The following is a 16958-nucleotide window of genomic DNA, read 5'->3' as shown; positions in this document are numbered from 1 at the left end:
TAAATCCCATTGAATAGTGCCAGGAAGTTGCAGCCAATCATCAAGATGTATTCTAGCTGGTTTGGTTTTAATTTAACATGCTTTTATGCATTCATTGTTCTGAAAATCCTATAATGAAGCTCAAGAATGGCAAATTGGCAGCAATTTGCCAATACAATAATCTTTCTCAGCAGTAAGAAACTGGGCAGAATTTCTGTGATGCTAGCTTGCTGCAATGTCAGGTAAACTCGAGTACTGGGATTGTGTGGAACTCATGGCCATATTCCCCTGTTGTAAAAGTTCATAGCATCTTTAACAATGAAGTTCTGTTGCAACATTTCTACAAAAAAATGTGATCCTTTATGATAAATTACTCCAGATTTACAAGAGTATCAGGGAAAAAGGGAATTAAACGTTCTGGGTTTTGTGTGTGAGAGGAAGAGGAAGAAACTGGGGAAGAAGAGCACGGGGCAAGATACTGCTGTGTTTGCACATGATGAACAGCACCTACATGCATGTGAAATAGCCCAATTTTTAATATGTCTACTGAAAAACAGTGGTTGTCTTGCTGGTGGAGAAATGTAGTGAACTTGGGGATGCACATTATGCACTATAATCCTTTTAGTTTTTTCTAGATTATTCAAAGTGCAATATTAAAAATTTGGCATAAATGCCAGCAATTAGTTTGTTTGAGGTTTTTGAAGGAATTATTCCTGAAATACAAAAAGTTTGAAATAGAGAAAAAAAAAGGGATGATATTGTGCAAATAAACATAAAATTAAGAGTACTGCTGAATTCTTCATGAATTATCAATACCTAGAAATTTAAATCAAGGTGGTCTTTTTGATAGAAATGTCTGAATAATCTTAAAAAAACAACAAATACTGAAGGGTTTAATGTCTCAAGGACATTTAAAATTAGGTTTTATTTTTTCTTCCAGTTAGATATTTTTATTTGTGTTTTATTTTTTAATTTATATTTTGTGAAATAAGAAATTAAATTCTAGCACTTAACAGAGTAACTTGTTATATTCTCTAGAATCATCTTATCTGACACTTTACCCCAAATAATTATTTAATTTTGGTTTATAATGAACTGGCAGAAATATCTTGACTCTCCTGTGGCCCATACAGTCTTAAAAATGTTAAAAATAAGATTTTAAAAGGATCAAATTAAAAAAAAAATCAATGTATTTCTAGAAGACACTTAATGTTCTTTACAGGTTGAGAAATTCCTGCATGTGCCACTGTGTACTAGAGTGTTTTTAACAAAGTTGTGTTTTCCTATTAATAATTTTCAGAGGTTCTTTGTTGTTTACAGATACAAAAATGCAGTGCAGTGAGTATCTGTAGAGTGTGAGGCTCTTGAAGAAGTAGGCAATTCACCTTGGGACAGACAGACAGACAGGTGAAAAACTATGTTCACAGGCAAAAAAAGAAAAAAAAAAAGAAAAAAAAATTCAGTGCATTTAGGAATCTACAAAGCAAAGAAGGTAAAGTACCTTTATATTTATGGATACTTAAAGATATAAGTGACTTATAATGATGATATTGCCTATTTATGGGGCAGAATAAAAACAAAAAATATCTTTTTGCTCCTCAGTCCTGTTTCCAGCAAGAATAGACAAAGTGCAGGAAGGCAGGCTATAGTAGGCTTCTCTCAAATTTCTAAAGCTTATGACATGATCTCTAATTCTTCACATCTTTCATGTATGTTTATGCCTTGTGCAAAACTGACTACTAACTGGAGTACATGAAATTATAGCAAGTCAGAACAATAGTTTTATTCCATTCTTGATACCTTCTTTAGTGGAGATGGCTGTGTAGCAGACTAGGAAGGCTGGTTCATCCAGAAGTCCATTTCATTTCACCCTTAAGTGTCTGTTGATCTTGTAAAAGATACTACCTCTCCCTGACAACCTTGTCTTCTTTATGTGGTACAAGGTATTGGAGAATGAATCTAACTATATATCAGTGTTATGGAAAGTTTTTTCATGAGAAGCAAGTAAATTCTTTATTCAGGGGGGTTTCATCTGTCAATCACATGCCCCTGCATTTGATAACCAAATGTTGCACCTAATAAAGAATGAGAAAGTGTCTAAGAGCAGTGGCAGAGAAATAGTGTTACACTGACTCATGCTGTCAAATCAGTAGTAAAAGATAATGCTATCTATCAAACAACTTACATTTTCAGGGTTTTACATAAATGTCTCTGTATGTTTAATAAGGAGATTAAAATAATGAAATATAGCTATGTCTTGTGAAGTTCAGCTCATCTGAATGACCAAACCGTCGTGGTTCTTTATAGTGTGTGAAGAGAAATAAATCTTTTTAGAATTGTCCAGTCCATCCAATCTACTTTTTTCTTCCTTAGTATGAGATTAATCATATTTCATAAGATACTTTTAACTCTAAAAGACAGAAAACTGTTCAGATATGACTGTTTGTGTAATAATTGCTGAAAGCCAGTTAAAATAATTACTGTTCTTTTTTGTTCTTTTTTTCTTTTTTTCTTTTTTCTTTTTTTCTTTTTTTCATTTATTTTTCCACGAAAAGAAATTGCAGGGATATGCAAATATTCTCATGGAAACAATCTTTTTGCAAGGGAATAATGATAAATCTCTATAATCCTTTTGTACTGTGTGTAGTTGTGATAATTCCATCTGACATGAGGACTACAGCTCTGCTAGTAAACTAAGCATTGGCAGGTCATGATATGGGGAAGTGATTCTTTAGACAAAATGTTAGAGTAAACTTGCCTCTATCTTGCTGCCTTCTTTCTTGGACTTTCCCAAACAATCTCAGGCATAATACTGTAGACAGATAGCTGATTTCCCAGAAAGGACTTATAAACAGCCATGCTCTTTTCAAGGATAACTGAATTGAAGAGTGCATGACTTTGGTCAGACTATTGTCATTGTTCCTGAGGCCTGATGTTTCTCTAGATATTAGCACAGTGTCTATGTGATAGAACAGCATTCAGTTCTGGCCTACTATATAAAGAAAGAGTATGGGCTCAGTTAAAAATGAAGGTAGAAAATCAATGTCTGCAGGGCAGACATTGAGCTGACTGATCTGAACACCAGTTGACATAAGGGATAGATTGGTTTTCAGAAATTTATATTTTTCTACTGACAATTGAAGTGGCCTAGACTAGTTCAAACTTAGCCTTCTAATTTTCAGAATCCTGGGTTATAACAGGTAAATACCAACCTTTGTGCCCAGTTAACAAACAAAGAAAACAAAGGTATTTTGTATTTTCAGTGATGTCAGTTGATAGATATCTTTAGCATCTCTACAGGAAGAAAAGCTCTGTAGACTCTTTGCAGTTTTTTCAGCTGGGATTGATCTCATTGCCAGGAGAAAGGCAACAAGAAAAATAGGATACCCACTCTAGCTTCTGTATTTGTAAAATAATTAAAGGTTGTCTGTAGATATGTTATTTACTACTTAGTGAAGGACCTCACAGAATCATAGAATGGTTTAGGTTTGAAGGGACCTTAAAGATCATGCAGTTCCAACCCTCCTATCATAGTGTCAGACCTGGAAGGATTATTGACTTGAAACATTCAGAGATGTGTGGGGGTGTGTGGGTTTGTGTGTGGCAAGGGGCAGCCTGGGTCTTGCTCTGGTGAGGTGATGAACTGACCCTTACACCCCACCCTTTCCCCAGCCTGTATCCCAGCCCTGCCGTGGCTGCCAATCCCTGGAGGCAATGCTCCACACCTGCCTCTGGAGCCCCTAACCCAGCTCCTGAGTGTCCAAATGACTGCAAACCTCACCTGGGGAAAGGCCCAGGAAAAGCCAAAGGTACTTAAAGCAAGACACAAGGCAAGCACATTTGACCCTGCCTCCCCTTGAAACTTCTATCAGCTGAACACCACTGGAAACAGGAGTGATGGCTATGTTTTTTCTTTTCTACACCTTTTTTTCTTTCCTTTTCTCTCCTAATTACCTCATCTTGGGATTTTGAGTAATGTTTTGAGAAACTCAAAATTGATGAGGCTTGGAGCTTGCTAAGTTGAATGGGCCAAGTGAATACTTTGCGAAGTGTTTGCTTCATGTTGATTGAAGACTGCTCAAAACCTTTTGCCAAAGTTCTCTGATTTTCTAAAGGTGCCAGTAAAAGCTTTTTTTGTTATTTTGACCTCATGGATATCTTGGTATTTGTCCCATGCATCTAACTCAGAGTACATTAACAACTGTAAGCCCTTTTGAAATTCTCAGAGATCAGATTTCTTGGGGACTACACATGGACAAGGACACCTTCTACTAGAACTGGTTGTTCAAAGCCACATCCAGCATGGCCTTGAATACTTCCAGGAAAGGGGTATCCACAACTTCCCTGAGGAACCTCGTGTAGAGAATGCACTGAAACCAGAAAACTGAAGACCAACAGCCTGATTCATAATCACTTATAAAAGCTGTTCAGTAAAATAAGGACAGAAAAATGGAAACTATTTCTGGGGTCAGAATTACTTCTTTGGTTTGGGGACATGGCAGCAATAAAGAAGAATGCACTATGAAGAAGAATTTGGAGTTGAAAAAGATGAATTTGGAACCACTCTTTATATTATTCCAGGAACAGGAACTGAAGGCAAAAGGAGAGATATAGAATGCATCTTCACATTTTAGAAATGCCATATGAAGACCATCAAGACAGCAATGCATAAAATATGGAAAGAGTTGTAGGTGCTCAGAGCAGATCTGCTCATTCCATGGATCACAGAGGGAGATATTTATCCCACTTAGCATGTTAATAGGCCAGAAAGGAGAATGCAAATTGGAAATGAGTGTGGGAATACTTCCTTTCAGCAGACATGAAACTGAAGCCATGCTATCTTGAGACGAGGATGAAGTAGCCCTTGCACATGCTTCCTGAGTTACCACTGTGGTCTCTTGATGTCATTACGGAGATTAGGTGAGGAGGTGAAGCTGCTTCTTGGTGCCAAAACCAGGATTGATTAATATTTCCTTCCCACTGAATAAAAAAGAATGAAATATAGAAGAGGTAAAAATGAATTAATGTCTCACCAATCTATTTTAGAATAATATAGATAAGATGCTTTCTTCAATAAGCAAATGTCATAATCAAATATCAAGTTAATAATTAGTTCCTAGTCTTTCAGTTTCTGATTTACCCAAATTATATACCATTTATCTTTGGTCACTGTGAATACATCTAATGTCATTGAATCATGAGAATATAATTTCCATCAGAATCAGATTCACTGTTATTATATTTTATTTGGTATTTATATCTCCATGTCTTTTTTTCTTTCCCCATTTCTGTTTGCAGGTTTTGACCTAGTAAAGTGTGAAGATCCTGGCATACCAAATTATGGTTACAAGATACGAGATGAAGGACATTTTATAGACACTGTCATTTTATACAGCTGTAATCCTGGCTATACAATGCATGGTAGTAGTATTATGACCTGCTTAAGTGGAGATCGAAGAGTTTGGGACAAACCTTTGCCTACTTGCATAGGTAATATGGATTGTGAAAGTGTTCTGGTATGATTGGTCCGGTGGTTCAAGAAAAAAGCCAAATATTCTGTCTTTGTATACTTCATGAGACGATAATGGTGCAAATATATTTTAAATTCCAAGTAAAGATTTAATATGGACATGTAAGTTTAACGTCTCTAAAAAAGGTGGCTTGCTGTTAATGGTTTTGAGACTACTGGAAAACACATTTTTCTATGGAGCAGCCTTTGATGGAAGACTACTGTTCTGATGAAGCCCTGAGTCTGATATACTATCACAGGCAGTGGTATTGTCTAAACACTTCATAAACTAAGAAAGCCCCATCATAAAGCAAATAAGGTTGTGAGCTTTTATTCCTTATCTATTTTCATCAGATATTATTTCTGCACCTCATTCTTATGAACTTTTTTCCTAAGTTTCATCACACATTGCTGTATTTTTTTATCCGTGTGCTCTGGAGTCCTTGTTACTGTGCTAAGATACTCCATCTGTCAAAGCCTTGAGGTAGACCTTCCCTGGAAATATCACGTCTTCAAGTGCCTAAAACTTTGTTTCATTACAGCCAACATAAATGTTAAACAGAGAATTACTAGCCAACATGCAGAATAACTGAACACAAGTATCGCTGTTATCCATTGTACCTTTACTAGGCAGTTTGCATCCTCTAGTTTTGCTTCCCAGTCCAGAAATTGCCAGTGACTTCCTGACTTCAATTTTCACATGGAGCTCCCATGAGTCTTTCCTTCTGTGTGTCCTCTGGTACTTAGTTTTTGCCTCTGCTGCCTTAGTTTTTGCCTCTGCTGCCCGCTGCTGGCGGGTCACTAACTGCTTTCAGCACTCACCTCACCTACAGGATCTCTGCTTGTTGCCTTTCTCCCATTTTGGGGGCTACATCCTCCATTCCAGGACCTCTTTCCTGCTGAACACATTCACAAAACTGTAGTCTACAAAAGAGCAAGCTCCTTCCTTTCAAAAATTCAGCTTAAGCAGAAGGTAAGTGTCAGAAAAACATCAGTGAGCATCATTTCTGCTGTCTTAGTAGAGGTTATTTTCCCCACTTGATTCTAGAACTTTATCTGTAAGTTTTCTTCTATATATATGAGAGGTTAAAGCAACTATTCAGTCTTGATTTAAAGACTTTTCAAGGCTCTTTATGCATTTAAATCCTCATGCTCCTCAGTTTAATTGGTTAGCTTCCTTTTCCTCCAAGTTTGCCCTTTTGTAGAGAAGACCCATAATTAGTCCAACTTTTTCCTATTTCTCCATGTAATTTAAATGGAGTCATTTCTCTAAGGTCATTTTCTGCAATATTTTTTTGAGCTTGCCTTCACTACCAAGACTTAGAATCAGCTCTAAAATACTTGTTAGTTTCAGGTCTATTAGGTGAATAAATCCAAACATCTACCTATTTCCTTTTCTTTGTATGATGATTTGTCTTCTAATTGATATATGGGATGTTAAAAATTTTAACATATAACAATAGAAATAGCAGTAATTAAAAAAAAATAAAAGCCGTATATTCCAATCTGACCTGGAGGAAGCTAGGGAACCTTGCATTACTAGATTTAGTTTCTGTATTTTATTTCCAATCTTTTGAAATAATTTATTCCAGAATATTTTGAGAATCTTATTTCATCTCTAAGTGAAATTATGTCCTGCAATCAATAGAATAATCAGTTTTATTTTGGTATTCTGAGAGAGATTTTGGTCTTCTTTTCGGTGTGTTCAACCAAAAGGTATCTTTCTATGTGCTTTTATCTCTCTACATATATTTTTAATTACTGTCCTTGTTCCTCTTCTTAAAATAAAATTTGGGGATTGCATAAATTCTGTATAAACTACCTCTTTTCATTTCTACTTTAAATATCTTCTGGACCATTAATTAGTTCCACAAGAAATCAAATGTTCACTGTTCTGTCTTAAAATCTTTAAAAGTGTTTTCTTCTAAACAGTCTCTTACAGTCTGTAATCTTCATTAAATTATGAGGAGTTTTTACTGTTCTGTGTACAGGAAATCTTTAAAATCACAGGAAGATCCCTGAAAACTCAGTTATATATCGTCAGATTATTTCAGTCTTGCTTCCCTCCCCATTAGACTTATAAGATCTAGTCTTCCATCAGTTTTATCTTTTGTTATCACATTTTTATCTTTTTCTTCTTTGATTTGAATGATTTGTTTTTCTTCCTTTTTTTGAGGTTGTCATGAAGTTCGAAACATCACTTCCTTTCTTAGAAACATTTTCTAAATATCTTTGTTTGTGGAGATGCATTATTTTTTCTCGTAGACTAGATCAGATTTTGATATTTGCTGTTCTCTTCGGTCACATTTATATTTTTCTTTGTATTAACTATCATTTCAAGCTCATTCACAAAAAAAAGCAAGCATATGCATAGACATATTCCACATATTCTACACTTAGTAATTTTTAGCCATAAACAGTTATATTGGTCTTAACATTCATTTTCATTTTTTCTATGTTCCAAACCTTAATGAAGAAAGCCAGTGAATTATTTTAATTCCTCCTCTAGAAGCTTTCAGAAACATTGAAGTCACTGCCATTAGTTATAGTATACGTGTTTATATAGTATATTCTTTGAGGTGCTGATTTTACAGTGCGCTCATTTATACATATTGGAATATAAATTTTTTGAATTATTTTTATAATTACTTATGAAAGTTTACTTTTGATCTACTCCTAAAATGGATTTTTAAAAAATATATTAAATACATGATGCATCATCCCAAATTTTATGATGTATTTTTTTCCTAAGCGAGTCTTCTCAGAATTTTAAATCAAGTATGTCAGTTAGTTTGAGTTTAAATTTTAGCTTCACTGAGTTAAATTTAGTTCTTTGGTAAACACAGTACTGTGTCAGTAATTTCTTGTCTGTAGTTATCTACCACAGTGATTATTGCAATCCAAAATTTTATTGTATAATGGAAATTAATTGAAATCATAGAAGAAGGTTACATGTGAAGAAATTTTGCACTTCAGTTTCTTTCTGCTGTGGTTCTGTATATCGAATGTAGTATTTTGAGGGATCAAACCAGCAGGATAAATGAGAAATCAGTCACCTTATTTCCTCTATGGTAATTTACCCTCATGGTAGCAGCTTGGTTGTGAGCAGTGGCTCGGTGGCATGTACAAATATTAATATTTGTGAGGAATATTGCTGATAGATTATTTGGTCCAAGTGCCATGTTTTTTCTATCATCTCTGTTTTACTATGCTTGCTGTACAGCTGTGTTTGAATGAATCCCCATGGTAGGTTTTTTTAATAACCTCTAAGGCAACACTATAAATGTAGTAGAAATTCAGGTACATCACTTAACTGAGGAATCACTGATCCTTTTTGGTTTAGTGGAAATTATTGTTACACAGTTCTCTTTCATTAGGGTGTGTCTTTACACTGGCCAGACAACAGAATGATGCCCTAAACAAGCAACATAAGAATAAGTTGATTATGGATGCTTAGCATTGCCATTGGTCTCTCCACAAAAACAGCATTGATAGTAAAAGTGTTTTAAACCAGATGCCACATACTATCAAGTTGTAGCTTTCTGATTTACTCTCTTGATCTGCAAGCATATGGCATTTAAATTTTTAAATACTGAAGGAAATTGCTAGGCAATACCTACTGCTTTTTGGTGTAATTAAACTTTTTGGTGTAATTAAACACAGAAGCAACTTGAAAGCATTACACTAAAACCATTTTGACATTACAGCAAAGCAGAAAGCTATTTTAATTATAACATTCAATGCTGCAAAGTTTGAATTCAAACATTCATTGTTAGAAAAGCTAAGCATGTTAGATGGGCAATTTCTGAAACATTTTTCTCTCTTGCTAATGCTAAAATTGTGCTTTTGTAGTCCCAGTACATATTGAACCTGTCTGGTCAGTTAAGTAACCTAATCACGGCTTTATGGTTTATTTCTTTATAACAAGGTATGTGTGAGATCATTGTGTTCATTTTTATCTTATGTACACGTCCTGGTTTATATATATGTCTCCTACTTCAGAAGTTTTTAGAAAACACAGAGATGTGGAATGGATGGAAAATGGAAGTGCTAATTACTATAGTCTCATTAGAAATTTCCTCCTCACTTTGCAGCTGAATGTGGTGGTCGAATTCATGCTGCCACATCAGGGCGCATTTTGTCCCCTGGTTACCCAGCACCATATGACAACAATCTTCATTGCACTTGGATTATTGAAGCAGATCCAGGAAAGACAATAAGGTACATGCTTAATTTCAATATTTATGGTGGAATTCAGTATGATATAAATTTTTTGTCATTCTCATATTTTTCTACACAAGCTGCTGGTTTTCACTGGCATAGTCAAGGCATCCTTCTATAAGGCGCTGCATCAATCAGGTGTTGCTTGCCTGTTCAGGCATAAAGTCCCTGGATATGGGGTAAGATAAGCAGCATTCAAGGCACATTTGAGTATTGCCTCACGCAAAAGTTGTCTTTTGCACCAGGGCAACACCAAATTCCACAAACAAATGCCAGAATATGCTACTTGGTAGTATTAAACAACTTACATAAGGGTGAACACAAACCTCAGGAATCTGCATAATAAAACAATTCTCATGAATCATAAGGAGAAAAAGAATGTTGCATTCCCTCATCCTCTCCCCAAGATAGCTCTGCCAGCTCAGCAAGGCCATCATTGCCAGGGCAAAGCACAGACCCATTATTTGAATTAACATGTTCCCAAATTTGGCAAAATGAAGAGTTAATCATAGTGAAACCAACAAACTCTGTGACCTGCACAGGAACATGACAGCTAGTTACTACCATAGCTATAGAACCTTCATACAAAACTATGGTTATCTCAAGACCCACATTTGTCCCTGAAAAAGCCTTTAGTGCGTAGACATTGTCCCTCCTCAGCAGCATGGGGTGGGGAGAAAATAACATGAGAAAATAAACTTGTGAAAATAAACTCAGTTTAATCAAGCAAAAGTCCATGCATGGAAGCAGAAGAAAACAGAAGATTTATTCTCTACTTCCTAGCAGTAGGTGATGGCCATCAACCTCTTCAGGAGCAGGCCCTCAGTATGTGTAGCTCTGGAAGACAAACATAATCACAGAATATTTTGATTTAAAAGGGACTCGGAGGCAAAACAATATAATTAAATGACAAATGAATTATTCAGTGGGAGATTTTCCCCCCTTTTTTTTTTTGTAATCCTGTTTCGCTAAGCCAAATATTGAATTTACACCATCATGGGCATCATTTTTGTTTAAATAAAAATTTTCAAATTAATGATTTCCAGTAAAGGATGAATAAGATGGAGAAATGTCAACACACAACTATTTGAAAAAAAAAGAGACATTTTGATATTTACCCATTCGAGTTCTTTGGCACTAAGAATGTAAACATTCAGGACTTAGAGGCAATGCAGATTTTTGACTTACAAGAAAACATTTGTGAACATCTTAATAAATATAATTCTTCACCTGAAGATAAATATAGATTATTTTATTATTATACAGTTTTATATTTTATGAATTTTAGTAAAAATCCAATCTATTATATTTTTCCCTTTTTATGCATAGGAAAGGAAATGCCACGCTGACAGGACTTCTTGTGCTATGTGTTCTACTGTCTATAGCTGCTACAATTTTTTAGTCGCATATAATTCAAGCAAAGCAGCATTCTTGCTGTCCTCATTTGAATAAAAAGACTAAACCTTTGATAAAATCATTGTTTGTATACATAAAACATTTAACATAAAAAAAGATAATTTATAGACTTATAAGTTAAGTCTTGAGGACTTATGGCCCGTAATAGCATTTTCTGTCATTCAGACATTTATAAAACAGAACTGCATGACTCTTACAAGATTAGCTTGTTCAACAAGAAGAAATAATAACTCTGCTGGATTACCAGATTTTTTTCAATCCTAAACACCATTTTAAAACTACAGTTTGGGAATGATTGCTTGGAGTTTCATGTAATTGTGTTCAACAAGTAATGCACAGTACTTTTACTTTTTTCTTTGCAGTCTGCATTTTATTGTTTTTGATACTGAGGTTGCTCATGACATCTTGAAGGTATGGGATGGGCCTGTTGAGAGCAGCATACTTCTCAAAGAGTGGAGTGGCTCAGCTCTTCCAGAGGATATTCACAGCACTTTCAACTCCTTAACATTACAATTTGACAGTGATTTCTTCATCAGCAAATCAGGCTTCTCCATTCAGTTTTCAAGTACGTAAATATTTTTCTTCTCCCCAATATAATAATTTGATATTTATATACATTATTCCTATACTTATTAACTCTTTCTCAACTCTTTTTCAACTTCCTCTGTCTTTAGAAGAAAAGAAATTATGTTATTTTAATTATGTTATGTGTTTGTGCAAATGGCTAAAACTAGGGAGAATTTTTGGATTTACTTTGAATGTTTTAGGTATTTTATTCCTTGTTTTCCACAGCAACCACATACTTAGCATTATCCAATTAACATTACTTAGCAAGTCAAAATGGGTCTGTACATACAGAACTATTCTTCTGCACCAGTAATCTTAAATATTCACCCCAGTGTTACCTAACAATGTATTATTTCTTGTTTATTGTTTTTGTTGGTTGGATTTTTTTTTCTCAAAACATTGACTGCATGATGCATGATTTTTATGACCTAAACATTCTTTGTATGATTACGATAAAGAATACAAGACACTTTACCATATTAAAAAACACTTACAATTTACTATTAAACTAATCAAATTGATCTTTAGGTATAAAGTGAAAGCTGCTCTGTTAATAGAGAAGTTATGATCAATATTATACAAGAGATCAATATTTTAAAACTGGTTATGTGGAGTTTTTCCATGTTATTTTGACCTCAAAACGGGCTAGGACACAGAACGTATCTTTGTCTTTGCATCCTTATATGCCTAGATATAATGTGTGTATTTCTCATCAATACATGGGAAAATTAGGAATTAATGTGTGTGAGTAGAAGTATTTACACACATTAAACCATATCATCCATAGAAGATGTCATTTAGAAGTAAGGGGTCCTCATCAAATTTCAGTCATTATTAGTTGCATGAAGGTGTAAACTTGGGGTTTTTGTAGTCTCTAATTCTCTAATGCATTTTACATTTACCTATTTACCTATTTACTTAATTTTCCCGTATTTTTCTGAAGGCTGTATCTGCCTCCCCCAAAACAGTCTTTCATCAGTCTTAAAAAACTAGTTAAAAGTATGCAAAATGAATTAAAGACAAAGGGCAGAATAAATGTTTCTAAAGTTTCTCACCAGCGTGCTGTATAATATGCTGCTTTTCATTTTATTCTTTTTGAAAAACCAAGATAAGTTTTACATTTTTGGAAATAAGTGAGTTGTTTTTCTTGTTAGGATTAGCAAGCACATTTAAGGTTGCATTTTATGAAAATAAATTTATGCCCCAATTTTGAAAGGACAGAAATGTTTAAGCTGTTTGGTTTATCAACCATTCTTTGAACTTCAGTGGCAATAGGAGTGAGAAGGAGACAATTTAAAGGTATAATACAGAATAACTGATTTTCCTGTCCTAGTGCATTAACTGATGGATGCACTGAGTGATTGTGCTGACAGTTGCAGAGTATGTTTTACTGGAATTAATTGGAGTTACTGATGAAGAATTGAGAGCTCAAGTATAGGGAAAATAGTTTAATTTACTGTGCTTGACAAGTGGAATGTGTTACTAATTTTTTACTTGTAAGGAGTAAAAAATAAGATTTAAGGAATATATTAAAGTAAATGTTTATTTATTTAATCTAAAAATCAGTCTAATATATTTAATCTTCTTGAGGCAATGAGAAGACCACTGTGGCCTTGACCTGTAAAGGACTTAAAGTAATTAAACTATTGCTAAGTGGGAATCTTTACATGCTTTAGTATTCATCATGTGTTCAAACTGTCAGACAGTTTATAGCAAAGCTGCACAGAATATTGACATTTCAGTACTTTAGTGGCTTGTAACTCTAAATAAAAGATTTCTGACTTGGTGAAACTTTCTTTTTGGCAATTGCAGAAGATGTAGACATTTTGTTCTATGTAGAAGATGTAGACAAGTTCTATGAAGGCAAATTGGGAAGTTTTTAATCTTTGCGTCGTGTGAAGGACTTTCAAGTGTTGCACCTGTTAATGACTATTTCATTTAACTCTTAATTATAATTGAAGAAGTAAATTTCAGGTTCAGAATTGCACAGAATTGGAAAACCTGCAGTAATACAGCTTCTCTACTGGATTATGCAATTGAAATGAATGTCTGCACCCATAACAGCCATTTATGGGATCAAATAAAGGATATACATTTCAGAATATCAGGCCAAATGAGCAACTTAAAACGTTAAAGTGCTAATTTTCATCTGGAGAATTTGTTTCACTGTGCTGTGAATGTGCTAATTACTCTCTATACTTTGTACTCTAGAATGTCATAACTGTGTCTGACTAAAAAAGGGGTGCTGTGAAAGGGTAATGTAAGGTAGATTAGAAAATATCACCTATGAATTACTTACTACTGATTGTAAATGTAATTAGAGGTATTTTTTTAATGAAAAAAATATAATTGGCTGAATCTTGCAAAATGTTTGAATGTTAAAATGCTGTCTTGCCCACTCAGCTCAGCATGTAGAACATGAGGACATGAACTGACAAGACTGATTATGTTAATTGTAATCAGTCTAATGCTTTTCATTAAAACCTAATTACCATTTAGTTGTGCATAAAAGGACAAAAAAATGAAGTTCAGTGTGCAAAATTGACCCTTACTCTGGGGGTTAAATAAATTTAAGCTGTGCATTATAAGTCAGGGATGTCCACCAGCTCCTTCTGGCAAAAAGGTACAGGCAGATTTGGCTTTTGACTTTATTACAAATAAAGTTACTGGCAGAAAAACTACATTCGTAGGTTGATCATTAAAAAGTGCTATCTAACCAACCTTAATTCTATCCTACTTCTATCTTACTTCTCCTACCCCTAAATGGGATAAATTTCTATCTGATGTTTCCTTTTTCTTCTTATCAACTACAGGTCTAGATACACTAACAGTAATTTTCAAACTTTTGAATATTTAAGGGCAGATGAAATTAATCCTATCTGCCTTTTCAGAGGTGTCTAGATTCCTTTGAGGTGCCACAAAGTATCCTGGCTAGTCTCCATCTGCCACTGCCGAAGGTTACACAAGCATGCATAAGTCCTCTCTCCTATCTTCCAGTCCTGTGCTGATATCTTGGATACGATAAGGCATCTGAAATGAGACTGGTCACCTATGTTAAAGTAGATAAATCTTGCCCTGAATGTTTAATCTCCATCTACTCTAGACTACTGACAGTCCTTGGATCCCATGCTAAGGGGCCTATTGGTTTTTTTGACCTGAAATTTATGTTATCGAGTGTTTTTATTTCTAACTGTGTAATTTTTTTACTTGATATTTAGCAAAAACAATAGAAGTGACAGATGATAGGATCAGCACTGGCAGTTTCTAGTCATATTGTCATTCTTACAGGCTCTAATAACTTTAATTTAGCTATTAGAGCCTGTAAGAATTGACAATATGACTAATACTGTCTACCCTTCAGCTAATATTAGTTCTACCCTTACAGTCTATCCTTTTTTCTTCAGCTAAATTCTCAGCTGTTGTAACTTAAGAGAATTGTATCTTTTCTTCAACTAAATGATTAATTTATAGTTCTTTATGTGATTTTACAGATTTTGGTCCTCAAGTCAAATTATACATCAAAGGATTTTATTAACAATCTTCTTAAAATTAAAAAAAAAAACAAACTGGCTTTTCTAGAGTCAGACCTATCTATGTAAATTTTCTATGCCTGTCCCTGATTCTGCAGCATTGTAAATTTCTCTTAGTTATGGTACTGTGTAAGCATACACTTTAATTAAAAATGTGCCCATCTCTGCTTTCATACCAGCAAAGATGCGATTTGGTTTTTTGTTAGTATAAAACAACCTTCAAGGTGTTAATTAAGCAGCAAAGCACTTTTTCTCAATTTATTTTAATCTTTCTGTCTTATTAGAAGAACTGTGGACACTCATATTATTAAAAGCAAAGACGCAACACCAAGGCATTTGTGTAGTTGGTTCAGTCCACTTTTCATTTTTCTGTTGTTTGCTTATTTTCTCAATATTTTAAAATTTTGCTCTTGAAGTATATGTAGAGATAAGCAGTGAGGACTAGAGATGTCTAAGTCTTTAAATTAACAACACAAGTCACCAATTATGATAATACAAGTAAGCAACTTACACTAATTGTAATTACAACAATTATTTGGAAATTATTCTGTCAGATGTTGACACATCTGTTGACAACTTATTTCCTCTGGCAAAAACTTAACTATCAGCTATTTCGTCGTTCCTAATGGCACTGGGCTTAATATGACAAATCTGCTTTTGTCTAGCTTTTCAATTCCATTTGATCATTTATTTGGTAGCACCAACTTTTATAGTAACTGTGTCACCCATCTAGAACTGAGTACTGTTGTCTTGTAAATTATTCCTTTACTGTTGAAATACCTTTTAATCACTGGCTTAATGGCCTAACTTGCCACACTTAAATAGCATAAGTATTTCCATGACAGAGCCTTCATTGCTAGAATTCATCATGCAATGGTTCCAGATTGATTCACAATTAAATTTTTGGGGAAAGGGAGCTAGCACAAAGATATCTTTTAAAGAAATTCACAATAAATAACGCAGAATCACGTATCTGCCTTACTAATTAAATAAATTGAGTTCAATAAAAATTAAATCCATTAAGACAACCCTTGTTAATACAAAAATAAAAGGAAACAAGACACAAGAATTCAACCCTTTTCAACTCTGTAACCTAATAGTTTCACTGTGCAGTGTCTTTTGCTGTCTGATAAATGTTGCATTTCATGTTCACAATAACATGGTGATGAAAACATGGTAATGAAACTGTCACTGCACTCCTATCCATCACCTAATCCATCCATGGCCTGGGGAAGGCATCCTCAGCCTAACTGAGTGTAGCAGTTCTTCATTTGGTTCCTGTGGAACTAAGCAAAAATGAATCTTGTAGATTAGTTTGGTGGTTAACTCTAAACTTATGAGCTTTTGTACTCCAGACTTTAATAAAGAGGCTGCATTGGCATTTGGGTTTCTTTTTTCTTTACATTCTTAGACAATACATGACATTTAAATATGTTGTTGATGCTAATTTGCACAATACTTAGTCTGTACATTTACATATGTTATGTGAATTGCTTTTTGGAGAACACACACTATTCTTTGTTTCACAGTGTTAGTCTGAAATCACTGCAAATCCATGAACATCTCAGCTTTGATAAGCAAAATTCCTTTTTAAGCTTATTATTATGCAAACATAATGCACTAAAGAAGAGAGGCGTGTGCAATTCAAAAGCCTGGAAAAGTCTAAATTGTTTTTATAACCATGTGGACTAGAAATAAAATGGTGTTTGTAGCACAACACTACAGCAAATGGCTTA

At 34.4% G+C, this 16958-nt stretch overlaps 1 protein-coding gene across 2 annotated transcripts in view; it reads left to right on the top strand.

The window, feature by feature from the left end:
* CSMD1 (CUB and Sushi multiple domains 1) overlaps nt 1-16958 on the top strand; it is a 1069501-nt gene that overhangs the window by 880653 nt on the left and 171890 nt on the right. For both annotated transcript variants that reach the window (XM_054280127.1, XM_054280126.1), the window contains exons 24-26: nt 5278-5469; nt 9583-9709; nt 11488-11690. In XM_054280127.1, coding sequence (XP_054136102.1) covers nt 5278-5469; nt 9583-9709; nt 11488-11690 — 522 coding nt within the window. The remainder of the gene's footprint in view (nt 1-5277; nt 5470-9582; nt 9710-11487; nt 11691-16958) is intronic.

Source organism: Melozone crissalis, unplaced genomic scaffold (assembly GCF_028551555.1).
Source record: "Melozone crissalis strain CALT ecotype California unplaced genomic scaffold, PUWL_Pcris_2 ptg000027l_1, whole genome shotgun sequence".
Classification (NCBI taxonomy): domain Eukaryota; kingdom Metazoa; phylum Chordata; class Aves; order Passeriformes; family Passerellidae; genus Melozone; species Melozone crissalis.
The sequence above is the reverse complement of the archived record's forward strand: the minus strand, read 5'-3'. Positions and strand labels throughout refer to the sequence as shown.